This window comes from Eretmochelys imbricata, chromosome 4, assembly GCF_965152235.1.
Source record: "Eretmochelys imbricata isolate rEreImb1 chromosome 4, rEreImb1.hap1, whole genome shotgun sequence".
Taxonomy (NCBI): Eukaryota; Metazoa; Chordata; order Testudines; family Cheloniidae; genus Eretmochelys; species Eretmochelys imbricata.
The window spans coordinates 81,537,478-81,561,634 of NC_135575.1; the positions used below are offsets into that span (position 1 = coordinate 81,537,478).

General features: G+C 40.1%; 1 protein-coding gene across 8 annotated transcripts in view; it reads left to right on the forward strand.

Moving 5' to 3' along the window:
* Positions 1-24,157, forward strand: part of TENM3 (teneurin transmembrane protein 3) — a 468,379-nt gene that overhangs the window by 17,950 nt on the left and 426,272 nt on the right. For 5 of the 8 annotated variants that reach the window (XM_077814520.1, XM_077814521.1, XM_077814523.1 and 2 more), the window contains exon 2: positions 11,847-12,125. The exons of the other annotated variants lie outside the window; for them this stretch is intronic. In XM_077814520.1, coding sequence (XP_077670646.1) covers positions 11,847-12,125 — 279 coding nt within the window. The remainder of the gene's footprint in view (positions 1-11,846; positions 12,126-24,157) is intronic. 8 annotated transcript variants of the gene reach the window in all.

Sequence of the window (24,157 nt, forward strand, 5' to 3'; positions counted from 1 at the left end):
TTCTCAGTTATATGTTATAACTCTTTTATTTCAAAAAAATAATTTAAATATCTTCATGTGGTGGATTATCAATGTGCATTCATGGAGAGAGTGGTGTTCTTGAAAGGATTTGGATGAAGCAAAGGTAGTTGCATAACAGCCAGCATGGAAGAAGGCAAGATGATCAGAATGGAAGGAGGTAAAGGGCAAAATTAGGAATGATACTGTCATGAAGTGAAGGGCTCATGAGAAGCAGGAAGATAAAATCAGAAATGCAGGCATGAGCAGAGTTTTGTGTGGAGTTTTGAGTATGAACCAAAGCAAGGTTTGATTTTTACCCGATGACCTTGGATCTGCCTGTTTCACACTGTCTCTGTCCCATTCTGCCACAGATCAGTGAAGGAATAAAAAGTAGCGCTCTCTTGATTTAAAAGAGGAGGAACTGCTGGCTGAACATTCTCCTTGAGGACTACTTAGCTTTGGAGTTGACTCCCTCCCTTGGTTCAAAATATCCTAAATTTTCCAACTTTAAAGGCACGCTCCAAAAACTTATATTTTACTGAGTTTCCTGAGCAGGGAAGAGTTGTCTGGGGAGAGTGACGTTGTCTTTGCTTTTTAACGTATTTTGCTGCAATTAGTAGGTAGCTATTTCTGGAATATAGTGGAGTTTACCTTTTAGTTAAGTGTTGTCATTTTAAGTAAATATCTAAGTACAAATAAAGAGACATTAGCCAGAGCAAAAATTGATAATCAAGGAGGCATGAGACCTCTCTATCTGTGGGTTTTTTGTTTTGTTTTTGTTTTGTTTTTGTACAGTGATCACCTGCTCTTTGTACAATCAGCATGTGTGATTTGAGGTTAACATGGCTGTGGATGTTTCTGGATATCTCCTGTAGACCAGGCTTGCTGTATACCTGTTACACAGTGGGTTGCCATTTTAAAAAAGCCAACATTTACTAATAGTATCTGAAATACTGCTATTTCCCTATACCTAGGACTTGTCCATACAAATACAGTATTTGTATGGACTTAACTATATTGGCTTAAAAACATACAGAAATAAGCTATACTTATATAAGCATATTTGTACTGGTATAACTGTGCATCCCCTAACCCTCTGGGGGTTGCACCTCTTTAACTACATCACTTTCTAGAGCAGTACAATTAAAGTGGTACACAAACTGTTTGTACACCGACCCTTATAATAGAAAACGGCTGCAGTATCTCACATCTCAGGGAACTACACAAAAATGAGGAGGTTAGTGAAACAGAAATTAAAAGGTACAATACCAAAAGTAAAATCCCTGCAAGCTGCGTGGAAACTTTTTAAAGACACCATAATAGAGGCTCAACTTAAATGTATACCCCAAATTAAAAAACATAATGAAAGAACCAAAAAAGAACCACCGTGGTTAAACAACAAACTAAAAGAAGCAGTGAGAGGCAAAAAGGCATCCTTTAAAAAGTGGAAGATAAATCCTAATGAGGAAAATAGAAAAGAGCATAAACTCTGGCAAATGAAGTGTAAAAATATAATTAGAAAGATCAGAAAAGAATTTGAAGAACAGCTAGCCAAAGACTCCAAAAGTAATAGCAAAAATGTTTTTAAATACATCAGAAGCAGATATTGAGAAGCAAGAAAACCTGCTAAACAACCAGTGGGGCCACTGGACGATCGAGATGCTAAAGGAGCACTCAAAGATAAGGCCATTGCGGAGAAATTAAATGAATTCTTTGAATCAGTCTTCGCTGTCCCAAACTGAAGTGTCATTAGAGGAGGTTTTGGGACAAATTGATAAACTTAACCGTAATAAGTCTCCAGGACCTGGTGGTATTCACCCAAGAGTTCTGAAGGAACTCAAATGTGAAATTGCAGGACTACTAACTGTCATCTGTAACCTATCATTTAAATCAGCTTCTGTACCAAATGACTGGAGGATAGCTAATGTGACACCAATTTTTAAAAAGGGTTCCAGAGGTGACCCTAGCAACTACAGGCCAGCAAGCCTCACTTCAGTACCAGGCAAATTGGTTGAAACTATCATAAAGAACAAAATTGTTAAGAACATAGATGAACATAATTTGTTGGGAAATAGTCAGCATGGTTTTTGTAAAGGGAAATCATGCCTCACTAATTTACTAGAATTCTTTGAGGGGGTCAACAAGCATGCAGACAAAGGAGATCCAGTGGATATAGCGTATTTAGATTTTCAGAAAGCCTTTGACAAGATCCCTCACCAAAGGCTCTTTGGCAAAATAAGCAGTCATGGAATAAGAGGGAAGGTTCTCTCATGGATTGGTAACTGGTTAAAAGATAGGAACGAAAGGGTAGGAATAAATGGTCAGTTTTCGGAATGGAAAGAGGTAAATAGTGGTGTTCCCCAGGGCTCTGTACTGGGCCCAGTCCTATTTAACATATTCATAAATGATCTGGAAAAAGGGTAATCAGTGAGGTGGGAAAATTTGCAGATGATACAAAACTACTCAAGATATTTAAGTCCCAGGCAGACTGCAAAGAGCTTCAAAAGGATCTCACAAAACTCGGTTGATGGGCAACAAAATGGCAGATGAAATTTAATGTTGATAAATGCAAAGTAACGCACATTGAAAAACATAATCCTAACTATACATATACAATGAATGATGAGGTTTAAATTAGCTGTTACCACTCAAGAAAGAGATCTTGGAGTCATTGTGGATAGTTCTCTGAAATCATCCACTCAATGTGCAGCAGCAGTCAAAAAAGCGAACAGAATGTTGGGAATCATCAAGAAAGGGATAGATAATAAGACAGAAAATATCATATTGCCTCTATATAAATCCATGGTAGGCCCACACCTTGAATACTGTGTGCAGATGTGGTCACCCCATCTCAAAAAGGATATATTGGAATTGGAAAAGGTTCAGAAAAGGGCAACAAAAATTATTAGGGGTATAGAACGGCTTCCTTATGAGGAGAGATTAATAAGACTGGGACTTTTCAGCTTGGAAAAGAGGCACCTAAGGGGAGATATGATAGAGGACTATAAAATCATGAGTGGTACAGATAAAGTAAATAAGGAAGTGTTATTTACTCCTCCTCATAACACAAGAACAAGGGGCCACCAAATGAAGTTAATAGGTAGCAGGTTTAAAACAAACAGAAGACAGTATTTTTTCATGCAACGCACTGTCAACCTCTGGAGTTCCTTGCCAGGGGGTATTGTGAAGGCCAGTACTATAACAAGGTTCAAAAAGGAGCTAGATAGATTCATGGAAGCTAGGTCCATCAATGGCGCTTAGCCAGGATGGGCAGGAATGGTGTCCCTAGCCTCTAATTGCCAGAAGCTGGGACTGGGTGACAGGGCATGGATCACTTGATGATAACCTGTCTGTTCATTCCCTTTGGGGCACCTGCCATTGGCCACTGTCAGAGGACAGGATACTGGTCTTGATGGACCTTTGGTATGACCCAGTGTGGCGGTTCTTATGTTCTTATGACACTGTATGGTAAGTGTTGGCAAATCCTGACTTTATAACAAGAATTGCTATAGGAGATTTTGTAATTAATGTCATGCTATTACTTTGATTTCCTTTTGCCTGGCTGAGTGAATTATCTCAACAGCCCCTAAATTAACTTGGTTGTGAATATCAATTTACAGGTAAATATTATATTTAATTATATAATATTAAATGCCACATCTCATCCCAGAGTAGACTACTTCTGGGATGTTTAAATTAGAAGAATAATACAGAATAAGAATCTCTATCAATACATTTTTTAAATAATTTTCTAACTTTTCCTAATTTTATCTCAAAATCACTTGATCTGGAATCTTCAAATTGATCTTGTTTTGCTGTTTTTTCTGATAAGTGCCTTTTGGTATTTCATGAAGTTAGTGGGGTAATTACAAAGATATATAAGGAGCTTCACATTAAGATTGTATGGGAAAGGGTAAGTTAGAAATTCATTGGAGCAGGACATAGGACACTTCCTTCTCTAATGAGCTCTCAATTAAAAAAGACAGTGTCTAGGACTGGGTGGTGTTTTTGGTAGCCCCTGTATGAGCAGCAGAAACACACAGGGGCACCCATTCTTAGCTTTACCAATTCTTCCTTGGAACCAGTAGAGCAGTTGGGCCCAGCAAAGCAGTTGGGCCAGCATTTCTGGAGGTCTCAGTAAACATAATTTTGATTCTTCCCACCTTGGAAGTAACAGTTGCACCTAAGGGTTAATGGTGCATGAGGTTTGTTTCCTGGCCACAGTCTGAATGAAATTTACCACTATCATATAATGTGGATGGTAGGACTGTGTGCATGTTATTTCCTATATGTCCTTATTCTGAAAAATGGAGGCGACTGCCGCCCCATTCTGGACATTGAGTTACTCAACAGTTCATACAAAAAGTCACTCTCCCACTCATTATCTCTCCCCCATGGAGCCTGGTTTGTGGTTCTCTGTATGAAAGATGCATATTTCCACATTGACATTCACCCAGCTCATCAGAAGTTTCTCTGTTTCTCTCTCATTCCTCTTATCAGTTCTGTGTCCTCTCCTTTGGTATCACCATAGTTCCCTGCATATTCACAAAAGTCTTTGCTGCTGTCACAGCCCAGGTGCGACACCTTGGCCACTCCATGTTTCCATAGCTGGATGACTGGCTCCTCATTGTGACGTAACACAACCACCTCCTTTCAGTTATCCAGATTCTTCATGATCTCCTTGCCAACCTGGGCATTTGTATCCATGAAGAGAAGTTCGTTCTCATCCCTGCCCAATGGATCACATTTATAGGGGTGCTCCTGGACTGTTTTGTGAGCCAAGCTTTCCTACTGGCAAACCTGTTTTCCACACTCACCTCTCGTGTCACAACATTATGCCACAAACCACATGTTTGTATCCGCTAGTGTCTTTCCCTCCTTGGCCACGTGGCAGCCTGTACCTCTGTAACATCCCATGCCTACCTCCATATGCACTGCCTTCAGCTGTAGCTCAGGTCGATCTACAAACCTCAGACGCACCACTTTGGACATGTCTATCCTGCTCCCCCAGTTCATCCTAGCCTCCTTCCCATGAAGGACCAACATGTCCAAAGTTTTTGTCAGCACCCCATTTACACCTCCCACTCCTGCACCACTCTCACTGTGGATGCCTCCCTCGCTGGTTGAGGTGCCCACCTGGATGATCACATGGCCCTGGGCTTCTGGATACCAAAAGAGGTTAGGAGGCACATCAACTCCTGGAATTGAGAACTGCCTGTCTTGCTTGTGGGGCATTTCTCATAGGATCACTGCTATCTGAAAACATGACAGAAGTTGTATATATCAACAAGCAAGGTGGTGCAGGTCGCCCTCTCTATATGTGGAGGCCTTCCAACTCTGGAACTGGTGCATCAAGCATGATGTCCCGCTACAGGCGGTTTATCTTCCAGGCAGCAACTCCCTAGCAGACAAGCTCAGCAGATCCATCTCTGTGAATCATAAAATACACAATCCCAAGCTAAGCTCAGTCTTCCATTGGTGAGGCACCCCTTGCTGGGACCTCTTTGCGACCAGCGAGAACCACAAACTTCCCCCCTCTTCTGCTCTAGAAGGGCATTGGGAATTGACTCCCAGGGTGATGCACTATTCCTGCCCTGGACCAATGAAGTCCACCATGCCTCTCCATCCATTGCAAGTCCTGCACAAAATTCAACAGGCTCAAGCAGTGGTCTCACTGATAACCTTTTGGCCTTGCCAGTATTGGTTCATGGACGTCCTCCACCTCTCCGCTCGCCCCCTGATCTAACTCTGCACCCACCCCAACCCGGTCCCGCTCCACCTCATGGCTTGGTATTTGCATGGGGCTTGTGGGTAAACAGCATGCACCATCCCAGTGTGTGATGTCCTCACGCACAGCAGGAGGCCATCTACCAGACCCTGCTATCAGGCAAAATGGAAGCATTCCATCACCTGGGCACACCACCACCATGACCCAATAGACTCCATAGTCATTCCTATCCTTCTGGACTATCTACTCCAACTTAAATTGTCGGGCCTCCCCCACTCCTTCATCCCCCCCCCAATAGACAGTTCCTTCGTCTTCATTCACCCAACCACCATATGCTTCCTCAAATGCTTGTACAGCGCCCTTCCACCAGTACAAATACCTACGCCCTCTTGCGACCTGAATATTGCTCTTTCTACTGTTATTGAACTGCCCCTTGAACCCCTCACAGCCTGCTCTCTTTCCCACCTCTCCATGCAACTGATCTTCTTGGTGACTGTCACTTTGGTGAGATGTGTCAGTGAACTGGCAGCTGTGATGGCTGAGGTCCCCCCCGCCCGTTTTCTTAGACAGAATTTCCTTGCGCCTACACCCTAAATTCATTACCAAGGTGATCTCTGTGTTCCACTTCAATCAAAGCATCCACCTTCCCATCTTCTACCTCCCACGGGGCTAAAACTTTACATTCTCTCAATGTCTGCCTGGTCTCTTGTCTTTTACATTCAACCCACCCATGCCTTTTGAACTTCTCCAAGGCTCTTTGTCACCATTGCTGAATGTTGCAAGGGCTAAGCCCTCTCATAGAATCATAGAATATCAGGGTTGGAAGGGACCTCAGGAGGTCATCTAGTCCAACCCCCTGCTCAAAAGCAGGACCAGTCCCCAATTAAATCATCCCAACCAGGGCTTTGTCAAGCCTGACCTTAAAAACTTCTAAGGAAGGAGATTCCACCACCTCTTTAGGCAACGCATTCCAGTGTTTCACCACCCTCCTAGTGAAAAAGTTTTTCCTAATATCCAACCTAAACCTCCCCCGCTGCAACTTGAGACCGTTACTCCTTGTCCTGTCCTCTTCTACCACTGAGAATAGTCTAGAACCATCCTCTCTGGAACACGTCTCAGGTAGTTGAAAGCAGCTATCAAATCCCCCCTCATTCTTCTCTTCTGGAGACTAAACAATCCCAGTTCCCTCAGCCTCTCCTCATAAGTCATGTGTTCCAGACCCCTAATCATTTTTGTTGCCCTTCACTGGACTCTTTCCAATTCTCCTCACAGCGCATCTCCAAATGGATCTCCTGGTGCATTGCTGAATGCTACACTCTCTCTCACAAACCGCTGCCCCCTGGAGTCATGGCTTACTCCACAGAGGCACATGCTACCACATTAACCTCCCTCTGTCCACACCTTTATCGCTCACTACGCCATTGCCCCAGTAATGGTGGCAGATGCAACAGTCAGCTGCGCTGTCTTACACATTGTACTTTCTTGTGAGTCCTTGTACCCATGTCCAGGCTGAGCACTGCTCTCTAATCACCCATGTTTGGAATCCATGTAGGGACCATCACTCGAAGAAGAAGAGGGTACTTACTGTAACTGGAGGTTTTTCGATGTGTGGTCCCAATTTGGATTCCAATACCTGCCCTCCATCCCCCCTGCTACGGATTCCACTGCTTAGTTTTAAGAGGGATACTGGAGTGGCGTCGACCCTCATGGCCTCTTGTAACCTCAGATGCGCTAATGTGGATGATGCACATACAGGTCAAGGGACGCTACTAATAAAAACTGCCCTGGCTTACAAGCAAACAGAGCCATTTACAACCAATTGTCCTAGCCATCAAGATTCCAAGCCACCGTTAATGGCCAACACTTTGCAGAGGTACAATAGGACTTAGAGTAATACTTCATATTTCTAGCTTCAGATACAAGAATGATACATTCATACAAATAGGAGGAACAAACTCAGTAGATTATAAGCTTTGTAATGGTAAGACCTTTGTAATAAGATAATCACAAGAGACCTTTTGCATAAAGCATATTCCAGTTACATTATATTCACATTCCAAGCATATTTTCATAAAGCATATCGAGTGCAACATCACGCTGTAGTCCTGTTGATTATCTAAAGTGTACAGGCTGGAGCCTTGCTTTGCCGGGCCTGTTGCAATATGTCTGAACAGAGTTCTCGTCTTGCTGACCTTAGATCTGGACACACAATTAATTTCTGATGTTAATTAAAAAACAGGTAAATTCCCAAACCAAAAATCTTAAATGAAAAGAGTTCAAGTGGAAAGTTATTTTAATTGAAGCCCAGCTAACGCTCAAAAAACCCCAAACCAAAACAACCGCCGCCCCCCTCAGTAATAAATTTTATTTACAGATGATTTACATTTTTTTAACCCACAGTTTTAACAACATTGAGTTAAACTATGGGATGTAGCCAGTTCCCAATTTAAACTGGGTGGGATGATAGTGAGTAATAAAAGATTACTGCTCAGGAGTAGTAGAACTCGAGTTATCAGACCCTGGATTTGTAAAACTGCGGCTTGAGTGTCCATACTCATTTGTATCCCCAGGTTAGGAATTGTTGAACCCTGGTTCCCATCTGTGGCTCCAGCATCTGCAATACATTACATGGGTCTGAGTCCAACCACCCATATCCCAGACTTCCTAGTGCCTCCCAAAATGTTGCTGCTCTAGCTCTTTGTTACTCCAGCCTGGTAAAACTTGCCTGTCCTGAGGACAAAGAAAGTCTCCTTTCGGGACTGTGGGATACTTTTGGCAGACCCCCCAGAGCATGACTTCAGTGGGGCTGCATCTACACTGCAGAACAATAGGGCTTGTACCACCTTGACTCAGGTTTGGACCCTCCACCCTGGGTCCAAGCCCTGGGTTAGCACAATTTGTGTGTAGACGGAAGGGGTTTAGGCTTGTGCCTGAGTTCGAACCCTGGGCTTACATTGCGGTGTAGACATACCTTAGAGTTAATTTCCAGACTTTGTAATGTTTGGGTTTTTCAAAGATGTAGAATTTTTGTTCAGAATGTGGTACATTGTAGGTGAACTATATTGACAAACACAGTTCCATTGTTAACTTTTAAAATTAAGTGTTTTATTTAGGAAGTTTTACATAGGGGACAATAGTCCTCCTTTTGAAATTTCTGACAAAACTACCATTTAGTTCAGTGAATCAAGGATTGGTCCTCCAGTATGCAAAACCCTTGGCATAATATAAAATTTCCTTGTGGCATTGAAAGGATCGAAGATTCTGTGCTGTGATGGGAGAATGATGCAGCAATTCTATGATCTCCCTTAAAAGGTATAGTGAAGCTTTGCTCTGGCTCCACTATGCACCTGTTAGTTGCAATTTTATAATGGAAAATATAATGGGAACTAAAAAATTGCCCCAGGCACGTACTGGTCATTTTGTAATTACATACCAAAAAATAAGCAAACTGGCAGTTGACAAATGGGCAGATGACGTGAGTTGCCTTTAATTGAGTCTCATAGAAAATGTGTATGTGTGTATCTATATAGACAGATTATGACTGCTCCAGCAAAATAGTCTCTGTAGTTGGGGAGAGGGCTCAAGGAATCTTTTCCACTCAACACGACGGTGCAGGGACTGTTGTAATGTGGTTCTCTGAATGCAAAGAAGAGCATGGCTATAGTCTGGCCCTCTGTCAGATATTGCTAGCAGTTACAATCTGCATTGGAGGGAGAATGCTGTACTCTTATTCTACAGGTATAGTAACTGGTGTGAGTGAGCGTGCCATCCCCCCTCCCACCTCCGTATCTGTAGAGATGGAGATGCATAGATTTGGAGATGACTAGATTGAATCTCTAAACATAACAGCCTTGGTCTTCTACCACGTTTGAGTCAATGGCAGAACTCCCATTGACCACTGTTTCAGAGTAGCAGCCGTGTTAGCCTGTATTCGCAAAAAGAAAAGGAGTACTTGTGGCACCTTAGAGACGAACAAATTTATTTGAGCATAAGCTTTCATGAGCTACAGCTCAGTGCATCCGATGAAGTGAGCTGTAGCTCACGAAAGCTTATGCTCAAATAAATTTGGTCGTCTCTAAGGTGCCACAAGTACTCCTTTTCTTATTGACCACTGTGACTCTGTTTCCAGTCATCAGTACTCAGGCAATGCATCTCTTTTTCTCTTTTCCCCTCTCCTCAAAGCACCATTCAGGCTCTTATCTTTTCTATACAATTTGTGGGTCTCATATAAAATGTGTAGTTTACAATGTGTATTATATAGTGTGCCAAAATTTACCAAAGGATGGCAAACTCCATATTCACGCTACATATCTAAGTGCCTAACTTTAGACATCCACATTTGAAATGTTAGCCTGTATGCATAATATATCAAACAAGCAAAAGCTGCATACATAGTCCCATCTCCTCTAGTATATTTACTTAAATGTTAATGACTAAATAATAAGTGTTGTCACACATACTAGATTTACCTGCAACAATGACACAATTACTATTTTTTTTAATTTGCTTATATGATCAGTTTTTGTGAAAGCTGAAACCACATAAAACTGCATTTGGTGTGACTATATTTAAACTGGTAGCACACACCATTGAGGTGTGCAGATCAGAACCTTCATGCAGTTCACTCACCACTATGGATATTCTGCTGTTATATTTACCTTCCTTCCCCCATCCTCCACCTTCCCGAATTTTACTTCTGACATTTATTCACAACTGCATAAGTACCATTTGATTTTGTGGCTAACTGTAGCAACTGGTTTTCATTATTTATGTGTGTCATTGTCAGAATCCATTTACGATTCTGACTGAGATAAAATGGCTTGCAATAACTGATACGATCACAGCAATAAAGTAATTAGCTGGCACATTTAAAACTGTCAAGGTCCAAGCGACATTAACTGTTTTAGCATTTCAGGAAATATGCTATCTTCTGAGCCCACAAAACTTCTGATTTCTAATCTTTCCTTTCTTATTACATTATCTACTTTTATGGTCTTATTGTTAAACATATACTTTTGATGTTCAAAAGAAATATGACTATTTTAAAGGAAATTAAGATTTCTGTCCAACTACAGCTACCAAAAGTACTCCATGCACCTATCAGCACAGCCAAATGTTTCCCTTGCTCTTAGAGCTTGGAGACCAGCACTACCATGAAATAGCTGGGAGCTGGAGTGGTAGAGCATTCTGGATATTGACATGCCAATGAACATGTCAAGTGTCTATATATCATAAAATGTGTCTGTAGATTTCAGAAATAAAAGCAGGATGAAGAGTCATTAAAAACAGCAGTAATTTTTGAGTGTCGCAATTTAAACAGTTTAAGTTATTGAAGTGTCATGAGTTTATTATGCCTAATTTATTAATACAGTCATTTGGGATACACTTATATCTCTGTCCCTGCAAATCGTCACCTTCCCTCCCCGAAACATGAGCTATTTTACAAGAATATATTGGCTTTGTTTCATCAGTAAAATATCTAGAATATGTAGCAAAAGTCAAGAGGCTAGAAACAGCAGTGAGTTTAATCAGGTGCTATATTCCAGCACATATTTGTTTGAAATAAAAGCACATATTTGTTTGTCTTTAGGTATTAAACTAGGTCAGGAGATTTAATAAAGACCAACTGAGCCCCTATTTCCATTTAATGATCAACTGTTTTATTCTTGAGGGAAGTCTTTCCTTTTGTCATGACAGGTGACATCTGGATGGGACAGTGTCCTGTTGTTTAGGACTCTATCCAGGACAGAAAAAAAATAATCCCAACAAGTACTTGTTATTGCTTTTACACTTTGGTCAAGCAAAAAAGTCTGTCACTTATATTTAATCCTTTTTATGTGCTGAATTGGCCTTTCTTAGTTTGCAGGTCGTGTTCTATTTCTTTCTTACCTTAGAACACTTTTGATGTGCTTAAGCATTTGACAAAGCAGTGCTAAGCCACAGACTGAAAAGGGGCACCGCAGTGTGCGAAAGAAAAATAATTCACTAGATCAGAACACGTGTGGAGCTTTAACAAAACACCTTGAGTGATACCTGAGGAACTTATACACTTAAAGAGTGTTTATTTATAGGTTTTTAAAACATTTCTCACTTTTTGTTCTTTTTTTCCCTTAATCAGGACAGAATTTTACCCTAAGGCAGTTAGGAGTTTGTGAACCAGCAACTCGTCGAGGACTGACATTTTGTGCGGAAATGGGGCTCCCCCACAGAGGTTACTCTATCAGTGCAGGGTCAGATGCTGATACTGAAAATGAAGGAGTGATGTCTCCAGAGCATGCCATGAGACTTTGGGGCAGGGGGGTCAAATCAGGGCGCAGTTCCTGTCTATCAAGCCGTTCCAACTCAGCCCTCACTCTGACTGATACTGAACACGAAAACAAGTCCGACAGTGAGAATGGTAAGTTCTTATGTGTATACGTATATAATTCAACACTTTATTTTCTGTTTTGGTTGATGTGATATTTTTAAATACAATGAAATTCAAGGAATGACCTTGAATAATGTATTTTTTTTCCAGGAAAAATCAGTATTCAGCATCAGTCAATTACGTTATACAAGTGGTGCATGTGATGTTTTAGCTATAATTTTGAAGAATTTAATTGCACAAAAAAAAGAATTTAGTTTTAACTTATCTCAGACCATGTCACCTGTTATCCTCTGTGGAATAGTGAAGCAAGTGGTTATAAAGTTTATCCCCAAGGCCAGCTTGCAATCAAAGATGTATTTGTAAATTCCTCTTGAAGACATCTCAAAGAAGTTGCAGAATCTTAGAATGGATGAATGAGCACACAGAATAGTGTATTAACAGGGCTCAAGTGATTGAAGAACAAATTTGATCATGCTTTAAACTTACAAGTTGATGAGAGCAATTGAAATCATGGTAAAGAGGGGAGTTTGGCCTTTGATGTGCCTTGGGGACTGGATTACTGTGCAATTAAAATCCACAAAAACCTAAACAGCAATTTTGCATGTTGAAAGGAAGAAGTCTTTGTATATTAAGTTTTTTTTTCAGTTAAGTGCATGAAAAGAGGTTAATACAGAATTTAATTATTTTAAAATAAAGTTTTTTAAAAATAATCTTACCCTACTTTTGGGTGGTTTAGCAGAACCTGAAATAGTGTTAATAGTTAAAGTACACCAGATATTAGAAGACATGTCCCTTTTAGCTTTCTTGTAATAACTTTGTTATAATATTTTCATAGGATTTTTAATATAACCAAAATTACAGTATGCTGTCTTTATTCCATAAATGACCATATATAAGAAACATAAAGAGAAAAAATACGTGAAGTGGGTGAAAGTATTGAGTAAAATGCAAACTAGGGAGGTAGTTATTTGACTGGATGTTTGTTTTATTAATTTACTAACCTTGTTGGCTCAGCTGTGAAATAGAAGAGGCAATTTTATTGCTGTTTGCTCAGTTAAAACTGTCTCTCACTGTGGTAATAAGCAGTTTTGTATATCTCAGTGTCCTCGACCTTTTGCAAAGAATAGTTGGTCTTGATTTTAAACTAAAAGCCATAGTATGTTTTTATTGTAACTATTTACAGGAGTACCCTTAATGTTGTAAAGAGGAAATCAAATCAGTATTTTGTTTTTATTCATACCAAATATTTTTGTGATTTGTGGTTTAAATGAGGATGGTCAGGCTCCTGTATGTGGGAGAAAATATATGATATTGTTAGAGGAAGCCAAGGAACGCTTTCTTGTTCTTTCCTGTTAAACAAGAACATTGAGGGGAGGGAAGTGAGTGCCTCTAAAATATGGAGGTCTCAAATGGAATACTACTCTCTGTGTGTTGGACTTTTGATGTATCAAACCTGGAGAGTAAGCTGTTCTTTGTGGGGAAGATTTCACATCTCAAATTGGGGAAAGGAGATTTTCTTTGTGGGTTGTACTTATTCCCTTATGTATCTAACATCATGGAAGTTTAGATCTGTTGGGCTGCACCTGTTGGCTCTCAGTACTAAATTATCTGGAACCAATGGTGAGTCAACCTACTGATCTCCCTATTTAGAAGGGCCCATGCTGGAGCTCACTCCTTCTTAGTGGTTTGCCAGAGCCTAGGTTTTACAAACTTTAGAAAACACCATAAAACTTCTAGGTAGCCAGGCCTTCATTTAGTCAGAGATGAGTACTTCAGCAGTGTTATATTTTAGGATATTATTTTTATAAATCTTGTATTTCTGCCATTTATAAATTCTTAAACAAATAAAATCTGGTTATACCCTGCCAATATTTATAAGTGGTTTGTACTCTTCTCTGGCTCCATTCATGAATTTAAAATTGGAATTGTGTTTTATTTTTAATGCGTGAAATAACTGTGAATAAATTGGGAAAACATATTATTCAGCACTGGTAAAATTATGCAAGCAGACTGTCTGATGTTTTAGATCCTGCTTCAAAAAAGAGTTTAGTTACTAAAAAGGATTACAGTTGATTTATTTATTGAGAGGGAGGCCAACAGTCCAACTTAAGAAGACACTAGAACTGCTGTGAGGCTAATGAAATTTTGATGGCCTGAATGTCCCATTAGGTTTCAAAACATATTTCACGTAGACCATGTTACAGGTCTCCATTTAAGAGGAGAGACTATGCAAGTTGTGAAAGTTTATCTTCTTTGACACTTTGTTTCCACCAAATGTGGAAGATTCATATTGAAGTGCATTTTTTTAAAATACAGGGAATCAATATGTTAAATGTTCATGGTAAAATATAAAATGTAAATATAGCTTAAAATAAGGGGAAATTATTCCTGTCATGACACACGTTGGTTTTTCTTTCGTGGCAAATCTGGAGTATCTGGCTTTGAGTGTAAATACTAGTGATTCTGTGATTTATGCCTGCCAATTAATAACCATCCTAGTAAAATGTTGAAATGTGACAAATAAATGTGATGTGGCTCCCTAATGTAAGCTAAAATTATGAACATGTCCTACAGATTACAATCCTCTTTGCTATCCCTGTGGTGGTGGTTAAAAGATCCTGACTGAATTCCAAATGTTGGGTTTTTTATATAGTATTGCTGTAGCTGTGTCAGTCCCAGGATATTAGAGAGACAAGGTGGGTGAGGTAGTATCTTTTATTGGACCAACTTTGTTGGTGAGCAGAATACTATGTCACCCACCTTGTCTCTCTAATAATTTTGTTTTACAAACAGACGCATCTGTATCCCAAATATGCACTTGCAAACCAGATTAGGAGAAAGAATTTGATTTTCAATGTGTTAAAAAGCAAGAGCTCTGAAACATCATGACATATATTTCCCTCGTTCACAATCATAACTATGGGTCCAGTCCTGAAAGTACTTACTGCTAGGCATTGTGTTCACTGTCATAAATAGTCCCATTGACTTCCTGTCATAAGTAGGCCACATTGAAGTCATTGGGACCATTTGTGATCGTAAGCACTGTGACGCATAGAAAAGGTTTGCAAACTCGGGCTTAAGTGTGCAAAGTGTGTATGCGCAATATGTACTTGGTGGCTTTCCCCTTAAAAAGCTGGGAATCAGAGCTTGCTTTTCATTCTCAGCTGCCGTTTCCTCCCCACCCCATTTTTTTAACTTAGTTGTGCACACTGCATCTTGGAGACTGTCGTGGTTGTCCCCTAGCTACACTTCTCCAAGGATGGTGCCTCTAGCCTCTACCAGCTAAAAATAGTACCAAAACCAGAGCCTTACCCAGCCTGGTGTTATATTACTCAACTACCCAATCCCATTAGAAGATCATTTAAATGTTACAAGCTGTTTGCACAATGGAATAAGTAATTCCCTGCAGACATTATTTTTGACTTATCAGGGTGTTAGCAATATACCTATTTCTAAGACCCCACTAATGCCACACTAATTCATGCTTAATATTGGAAGGATTAAGAGCTTTAGTCACAAAACAATGCTGTTAAAGGATTAAATTGCAGAATTTCAAGTAAACAGGTAGCATACCATATAGACATCAGCATTTTTCAGGAAACCTTTTAATTGTTTTCCAAGCACAGTGGAAGAGGTTCATTGTCGTAGGTGATTGTTAAATGAATAAAGCCAAAGAAAGGTATTTTCTTTCTTCTTGATAGAAGGTTCTCATTTCAGTTCCACATGTGACTTTTAGCAAGAAATTCCACTAGATTGATTATGTCAGCCCACCAGAAGAAGGATTGAGTCTTAAAATCACATCTACTAATCTGGGAAACCTACCAACAAGTACAAAATGAGGAGTTGGTTGGGATATAGTGAGTATGCATATTCATGTCATGCTGTTCCTCTGCTCCCCCTGCAGGAGCTTTTGGAGCCAAAAGTGTGATGGAAATGAACACATTCTTTGCTCTTTACAGTTTCATTCTCCAGATGGTTCATAGGAATGGAGCCAGCACAACATACATGCATGCATTCCTTCACGTTATGTACATGCCTAGGTCAATGAAATATGTATATGGTTTGCCTGTTCTAGTAGCTGCATCTTTGAAATTGTTGCAGCCCTTCTTTTGGAGGGGTATTAGTGATTTTTGTTTTGTTAGTGTGCTTTTTAAACTACTAGAGCACCAGTTTAAAATTGGAAAATATTATTTTAGAGCTGTGGGAAGAGAGATTATGGATTTTATCATATCCAGGATTAACTCCAAAACCAATCTTTGTGATTCTCCTTTCCCAAGTAGAAAATAAAATAAATATAATTAACCAAACCATAGCCTAAATTTACAACATACACTAGCAGAAGGGGACACACTCTAGGTCCAGGAGCTGCTTGTTATATAATCTCTGTGGTCTACGCATAACATGATGGAAGAGCATGGCATAAATACCTGCTATAGGGTGACAGATCAGTTTTAGGTCTATCCATCTTAACAATATCCTTTTCAAATTCCTTTTTGAACCTCTGCAACAGAGTAAGCAAAATGCCTGTTTTTTCACTTTTAGTGTTAACCCATAAATATTATATGAAATATCTTATTCAGTGCAACTTTAATTCTAATAAGATTCTGTTATTTAACAACAAAATAGCTCTGAATTTAATCTTCTTACTTATTTATGAGGTCTTCACACATGTCACTGTGTCTGGCATTTACTGTTTTTTGAATACTATTTTTTTTATTTACATATAATACTATGTATTCTCAGATAATGACAAACGTGCCCAAGGTAACCTGCTGGTCCTTACTGATTCAGAATCAAAGTGCTGCCTTGCAGAAAACAGCCCAATAAACGAATTGTATTGCTTCTATACACATCATTTTATATCTGCATGTTTTTTCCTATTCTTTAATGAACGTTTTCAAGACTGATTTGAGACTGAACTATATTATTGCACGTTTTATTGTAAAATGGGTCATACCAAAGTAGTATTCAACTGGAACCATTCTATACTACAGGTTGAGAAATAGAGGCTGTAGGACTTTTGCTATGAAAGTTACTGTAATATTAGCATTTACATTTAGATGCATTCTTCTAATCATCACTTCCCGAGAACTTTTGGCATATTTTCTCTTTTTGACTGAAGTAAACTACAAAAAAATTTGCTTCTCAAGTCTACTGAACAAAATGTGTCCTACAAACAAAGAAATCTTTTAAAAAAAACCTGATATCCCATTTTTGTGTAAGTTGTAAATGTCCCTTTAATTGTGGGGTTGCAATGAAAGCAAAGCATGCTGTGCACATATCAAAACTGATGATGTGTGCTGTTTTGATTCTGAATGTGTTTTTGATGTCCTTGAAAAATCACAGTGGTAGCAGTAAAATTGTTTTAATTAATGAATTGGAGAGCAACAAATCTGCTGAATCAGGCTTATTGATGTAATTATCACTGGAATAGAAAGGAAAAAAATCTGTCAGAGCTCTGGGACTTTATTTTCGTTGGTGTCATTTGAGAGATATTTAAGAACTTTGGAGAAATTTTATATCCCGAAGTTGACAGAAACATTGCTTTTATTTGCTAACAAAAGTAATATTTGATATCCAGACACAATCTTGTGTGTGTGTAATCTAAATAATGGAATGTTTGGTTAAAAAAAGAGAGATGCTGTTACACAAGTTTATATCCATCCTTTGTTAAATATCAGGTTTTATTAACTAGCAATGTGCAATCAGATTCTGATTTTAAAATAACAGATTATAGTCACAATCACTTTTTGGTAGTATGATCCTGAAAGGTAATCAAATAATTTTTCAAACTTATCAATTAACCTGCCATTTCCAGCCTGAGTATCAGGAATGACCATAAGCATCAGCCCTACTGTCCAGGCCAAATTCCAAGTTGAGTAATTACATTCTGAATGCAGCTGGTCGGAAATTCTTTGAAATGTTTTTTGTCAGAAAATACTGGTTTGGCAAAACCAGAATTGTTTGTGTGAAAAGGTTGATGTTGAGTTTCCTGTTCTGAAAAAATTGTGATTTTTTTTTTAATTGTTGGAATGCCCCAATAGAAAATTTTGCAAAGTTCTTTTTTTCAGATTGAAACAACTTTTCTTTTTGAAAGGACAACTGTTTCCCACCCAGCTCTACTTCTGCATGCCTCAATGTCTTCCATAGTTTCCATTGAGTGTGTCCCATTCTTCTCTTAAATTGTTGTGCAGTGTTGCTGTATACAGTTAACTGTTACATTCTCATATCTGCCCATGTGTGGCTGTATTTGAGTCCTGGATAAGAAGAGGTGATCAAAAGGCTGATCCAAACCCCACTGAAGCCAGCCAGCATCTTTCTACTGACATTTTCAATTGGCCTTAATTAGGTGCTAAGTGCATAGAGTAGTTTGTGATTCTGTGAAGCACTTTGAAGCTTTCAGAAGGTTAATTAACCTCTTATATAAAAAGGATTAGTTTATACAGTTACAAAAGTAATCGTGCAGGAGTTCAGAGTAACAGCCGTGTTAGTCTGTATTCGCAAAAAGAAAAGGAGTACTTGTGGCACCTTAGAGACTAACCAATTTATTTGAGCATGAGCTTTCGTGAGCTACAGCTCACTTCATCAGATGCATACCGTGGAAACTGCAGCAGACTTTATATATACACAGAGAATATGAAACAATACCTCCTCCCACCCCACTGTCCTGCTGGTAATAGCTTATCTAAAGTAATCGTCAGGTTAGGCCATTTCCAGCACAAATCCAGGTTTTCTCACCCTCCACCCCCCCACACAAATTCACTCTCCTGCTGGTGATAGCCCATCCAAAGTGACAACTCTTTACACAATGTGCATGATAATGAAGTTAGGCCATTTCCTGCACAAATCCAGGTTCTCTCACTCCCTCACCCCCCTCCAAAAACCACCCCCATACACACACAGACTCACTCTCCTGCTGGTAATAGCTCGTCCAAACTGACCACTCTCCAAGTTTAAATCCAAGTTAAACCAGAACATCTGGGGGGGGGGGGTAGGAAAAAACAAGAGGAAATAGGCTACCTTGCATAATGACTTAGCCACTCCCAGTCTCTATTTAAGCCTAAATTAATAGTATCCAATTTGCTAATGAATTCCAATTCAGCAGTTTCTCGCTGGAGTCTGGATTTGAAGTTTTTTTGTTTTAAGATAGCGACCTTCATGTCTGTGATTGCGTGACCAGAGAGATTGAAGTGTTCTCCGACTGGTTTATGAATGTTATAATTCTTGACATCTGATTTGTGTCCATTTATTCTTTTACGTAGAGACTGTCCAGTTTGACCAATGTACATGGCAGAGGGGCATTGCTGGCACATGATGGCATAAATCACATTGGTGGATGTGCAGGTGAACGAGCCTCTGATAGTGTGGCTGATGTTATTAGGCCCTGTGATGGTGTCCCCTGAATAGATATGTGGGCACAATTGGCAACGGGCTTTGTTGCAAGGATAAGTTCCTGGGTTAGTGGTTCTGTTGTGTGGTATGTGGTTGTTGGTGAGTATTTGCTTCAGGTTGCGGGGCTGTCTGTAGGCAAGGACTGGCCTGTCTCCCAAGATTTGTGAGAGTGTTGGGTCATCCTTTAGGATAGGTTGTAGATCCTTAATAATGCGTTGGAGGGGTTTTAGTTGGGGGCTGAAGGTGACGGCTAGTGGCGTTCTGTTATTTTCTTTGTTAGGCCTGTCCTGTAGTAGGTAACTTCTGGGAACTCTTCTGGCTCTATCAATCTGTTTCTTTACTTCCGCAGGTGGGTATTGTAGTTGTAAGAAAGCTTGACAGAGATCTTGTAGGTGTTTGTCTCTGTCTGAGGGTCTGTCTGCAGGAGTTGGGACTGAAAAGGAGCAATAGTGTAATCTATAGAGCAGGAGACCCTGCTAGACCACCCTAGAACCGCCAATATAACCTGGTGGTTAGGGCATTCACATGGCATGTTGAAGACCCAGATTCAGTGCTGGTAGTGATTATTGCACATGAACTAATTATGGAAACTACATTTAAAGTCTTATGTAATGGCTGAACAGGAGACCGAGAAAACCACCTTCTTCTCCACTATAATCAGGAGACTTGGATTCTGTTCCTGGCTCTACCACTGATCTATTGTGTGATATTGGACAAGTTACTTCACTTTACCATGTCTCGGTTTTCCTATCTGCAAAATGAAGATAATGATATTTACCTACCTTTGTAAAGTTCTTTGACATTTATGGATGAAAAGCACTGTATAAAAGTTGAATATCATTATTGTGTCTGAGGTGCCAATGAACAATGGTAGATAGCCTGGTGAACATGGGCTTTGGTTGCTCTGAAATGGAACTGAATATTTCTTGTTGTGAGGCGTTTTCTGTGTAGTCTGGAAATAGGATTGACTGACTAAATTCAGACTGGACTGTCCACATTTGTGGTTGGTTAGAACCAAGTCAGGAGGGATAAGCCTAACCCAACTTTTCTTGCTGAGTTTCAGACAATTCCTTTGATGTGATCTGAATATGCTAGGGACCTGTAAATTAGACCCTGATCCTTATGATGGCAAAGTCTACAACAGAAGGTATGGGATTCTTTTGTGGAGCTTGTTAGCCTCTACACAAAAGCAACGAAGCCTGGCATCTCTCAAGGCCCCTGTTCAAGAAACTATATCTTAATGTTAGTCTGTTACCTTCCCAATGGCCAGAAATTGGAGCCTGTATGAGAGCAAATTTTTGTTGAGGCTCAGATGAGACAAGATGGAAACAATGCTAATAGGCAAAGAGAAGCACTTGGAGAAGGTGGCAGGGTTGATGCCTGTCCCCAATATTGACAGTAGATGACAAAGGTGTGCCTGTTATGATGGTTCATTATATCTTTAACTCTTCTGGATTCCTGAATTCTCCTATAGTCCCACATGACTTCAGTGACTGAAAAAGCTTTTTGCTATCAGGGTTTGGTTAGACAATAGTACCAAATTCTCTTCGATATAGACTTTGCCACAGTCAGTCCTGCCTCTGACTTTCTGATCCCATGATTGCAATGCATTGTGTAGGGAGCACTCAAACTGCAGACAGTGGGGGGTTCTGCAGCTCACTTGCTTAGCCGCTTTAGCTACAAAGAACGTATTTCACCTATTCTTTTACTGGATGTTCTTGCTTTTTATTTGCTTTCAGTGCAGTGTAAGGAGGCTTTTAGTGTATAAAACTCAGTACAGTTGGGTCCTGAGAGCTTGAGGCGGTTGATATCAGATTAGATGTGTGTGCTAACAGCCCCTAGATTTACATTGTTAGGAAGTAGGCACAGGCTGTTCTCAATTAAGGGCCCTCAACTCTGCGATCAGTTCCTGCCATTTGTCCACCAAAGCTGCAGTTTGTTGACCCTAGGGCATGATGGAAGGCTAATTGAGCCACATAGGCTTTTAAAGTGTGGGGAGGCTACGATGCTATTGTACTGTTGAGTCCTTTTGGTTAGTATCAGTGGTGCAAGTAAGCCAGTACCGTCAGGTACGCTGTACCATTAAGATATTTATTGCCAGTACACAATACTGGAAAAATACATTTTCAGAACCGCAGCGCTCTCCTGGGAACTGCAGTGGCAAAAGGAGCAGAACATGGGGCTGCCACTCCCAGGAGCCAGTGTCCCGTGCCAGCAGCTCCTCTGGCATGGCTGCACTGCCCCCAGTCCTTCCATGCAGCTGCGACTACTTTCTGGGGTCTGTACAGCCCCACCAGAGGATAGAGCTGGGGGGCGGTACAACTGTGCCGGAGGAGCTGCCAGCGTGGGGTGCTGGCTTCTGGGAGCGGCGTCCCCACGTTCTACTCCTTTCACCACTGTGATTCCCAGGAGAGCCCTGTGGTTCAGTGGATACCAATTTCTGTCCGCAGATATCCGCATCTGAAGGTATAAATTTGTATCCGTGCAGGGCTCTAGTCATGGAACATTTGGGGGGTGGGTTGGGGTTGGTACCGTACCAGTAAGAGTTAAAATCTACTTGCACCACTGGTTAGTATTAATGTGCGATGTGTTATTTTTAAGTGTTACCATGGTGTTTATTCCCATTTTACAGCTATAGAGTGATATTTGGGTCCGCTCAAAAAATCAGCAGGCCTGCAACCTCTTTTTTTTCCCTACAGAATTCAAATGAATGCTGGGGTGGGTAGGGGGAAATGTTGAGGAGAAAATTCAAGGACATACTTCAAAACTTCAAGTCGGTTTGCATTTTTAAGGTTACAACACTTTCTCTCTCATTTCCCTTCTCTTTTTAATTGAAAACTGAAGTTAGCTATGGCAAAACTGAGCGCGCCCCACAGCCATAGGCTTTGTATTTCCTAGAGGCCAGCTCTATGAAACTGGGAGATTTGACCAACTTTGTTTTCTCTGTGTCAGTTAAACTTAATATCTGGATCTTTAGTATAAATAGCCAAAAGAATTCCATAAAAATGTTTCAGAAACTGGTAGCTGTTAAGTAGAGGAACTGATAGTTTGTACCTGTTGCAAAAAGAAAGACTGAAATAATATTGCATTGTGAAAAAAGGTCTTGTCTTTATTAGAAAGCAAAATGAGCAATGCAGAACAGTATTTCTAGCTACAGTCCCAAAACTCCAACAGATACATCTGCTTATTACCAGACCTGTAACATGATAGGCAGACCCCACACAAATGGTGAGACCAGACTCCCCTATTTAATTGTATGTAGCAGATTCCCCTGAACAAGGAAAGTCCTGCCCTGTCATGTCATATTCCCCCCCATACCAGATATGGGAGCAAACTGAAAGCCCAAGTCATTGCGGTCCTAGAATTGTGGGAATGACTACTGCTTATTAAAAACATTATCCTGAATGTCACCTAATGATGATTTCTCTGAGAAGATAAATCAGCCAATGACTGGCTTTCTTTTTCCATTGTCTTATACTATCAACAGATAGCTTTTCCCACATGCACCCTTAACATTACCCAACTCCTCCCTCTGCCCCATAAATCTCCCCTTTCATAGTGGCATGAGAATACTAATCAGCTCTCAATACTGAAGAGATTTATTATACCTGTATTATATTATATTTTATTATACCTACGCTGCCATTCCTGCTTGTCATCCTGATGCTTTCAAGCCAGTTTCAGTATCTCTCTCTGTCATTCAGCCTGCTGTCTCCAAGTTATCAGCAGATGGTCATAGCTGTCAACTGAGCTTGTGAACTTCTGCTGTTTACATATCGTCTTCCCACACATCATCTTGCGGTGATCTTCCCCCTTCCTTCACTGATGCCATCATTATTAATGGACCCACCTAAACGCCACACTGCAGCATTATTCACTAAGGTGTCAGGAATTTTGTAGGGTCTTGGGTAAGAGCCATTGTTTTCTTCCTCTGCAAAATGTATTGGAAAGCTCTGAAACAGTGTCATGATAGATTACATTGGTGGCCTTCCTGCCAGCTCCTCTCGTCCCATCTCCTTTCCTATCTCAACCCATGAAAAAACTTGGAAGCTGAAATACTCTTTTTGTGGTCTCAGAGAAAGCAACTAGTTTCGCTGCTTTGCAGGCTCTTTAATCTCTGTTCCTTGCTTGCAAAAAAGCCTTTCCTGCCTTGTCTTCTCTATTTACAGCAGTATACATATGTTAGCCCTAAGAAGTGGGATACCATCTGTTTCTGGCAAACCTCCCCTTTTTTCCTTTTAATTGGAATCACAGCCTACCAGGTAAGAAATGGTTTCCCTCAACCACTCCCCCTTAAACTCCTAAATTTAAAGTAAATTATTTTTGTTAATTTTTTTAAATTAATTTTCTTTGAAGGTATAAATAGCCTCAAAACCACATAAACTTAAGAGTGCGTTGGATTGTCTGTACTCTCAATAACAGTATTACATACTACTTGAAGTCAGTGAAGCTCAATGCAGGTGTCCACCCACATGGAAGAGCTTGCAGTATCAAGGTCTGAATGGGCAGTGAAGCATCTCTGCTTTTTTTTTTTAATCTATATATCTAATCTATATGTCAGGTAGGTATATACACATAGTGAAGACCTTTACCTGTATGCACAAAAGTGAGTGTTTTGAAACCTAGGCTGTGTACTATAATTTTATATCAAATAAAGATTACTAAAATTC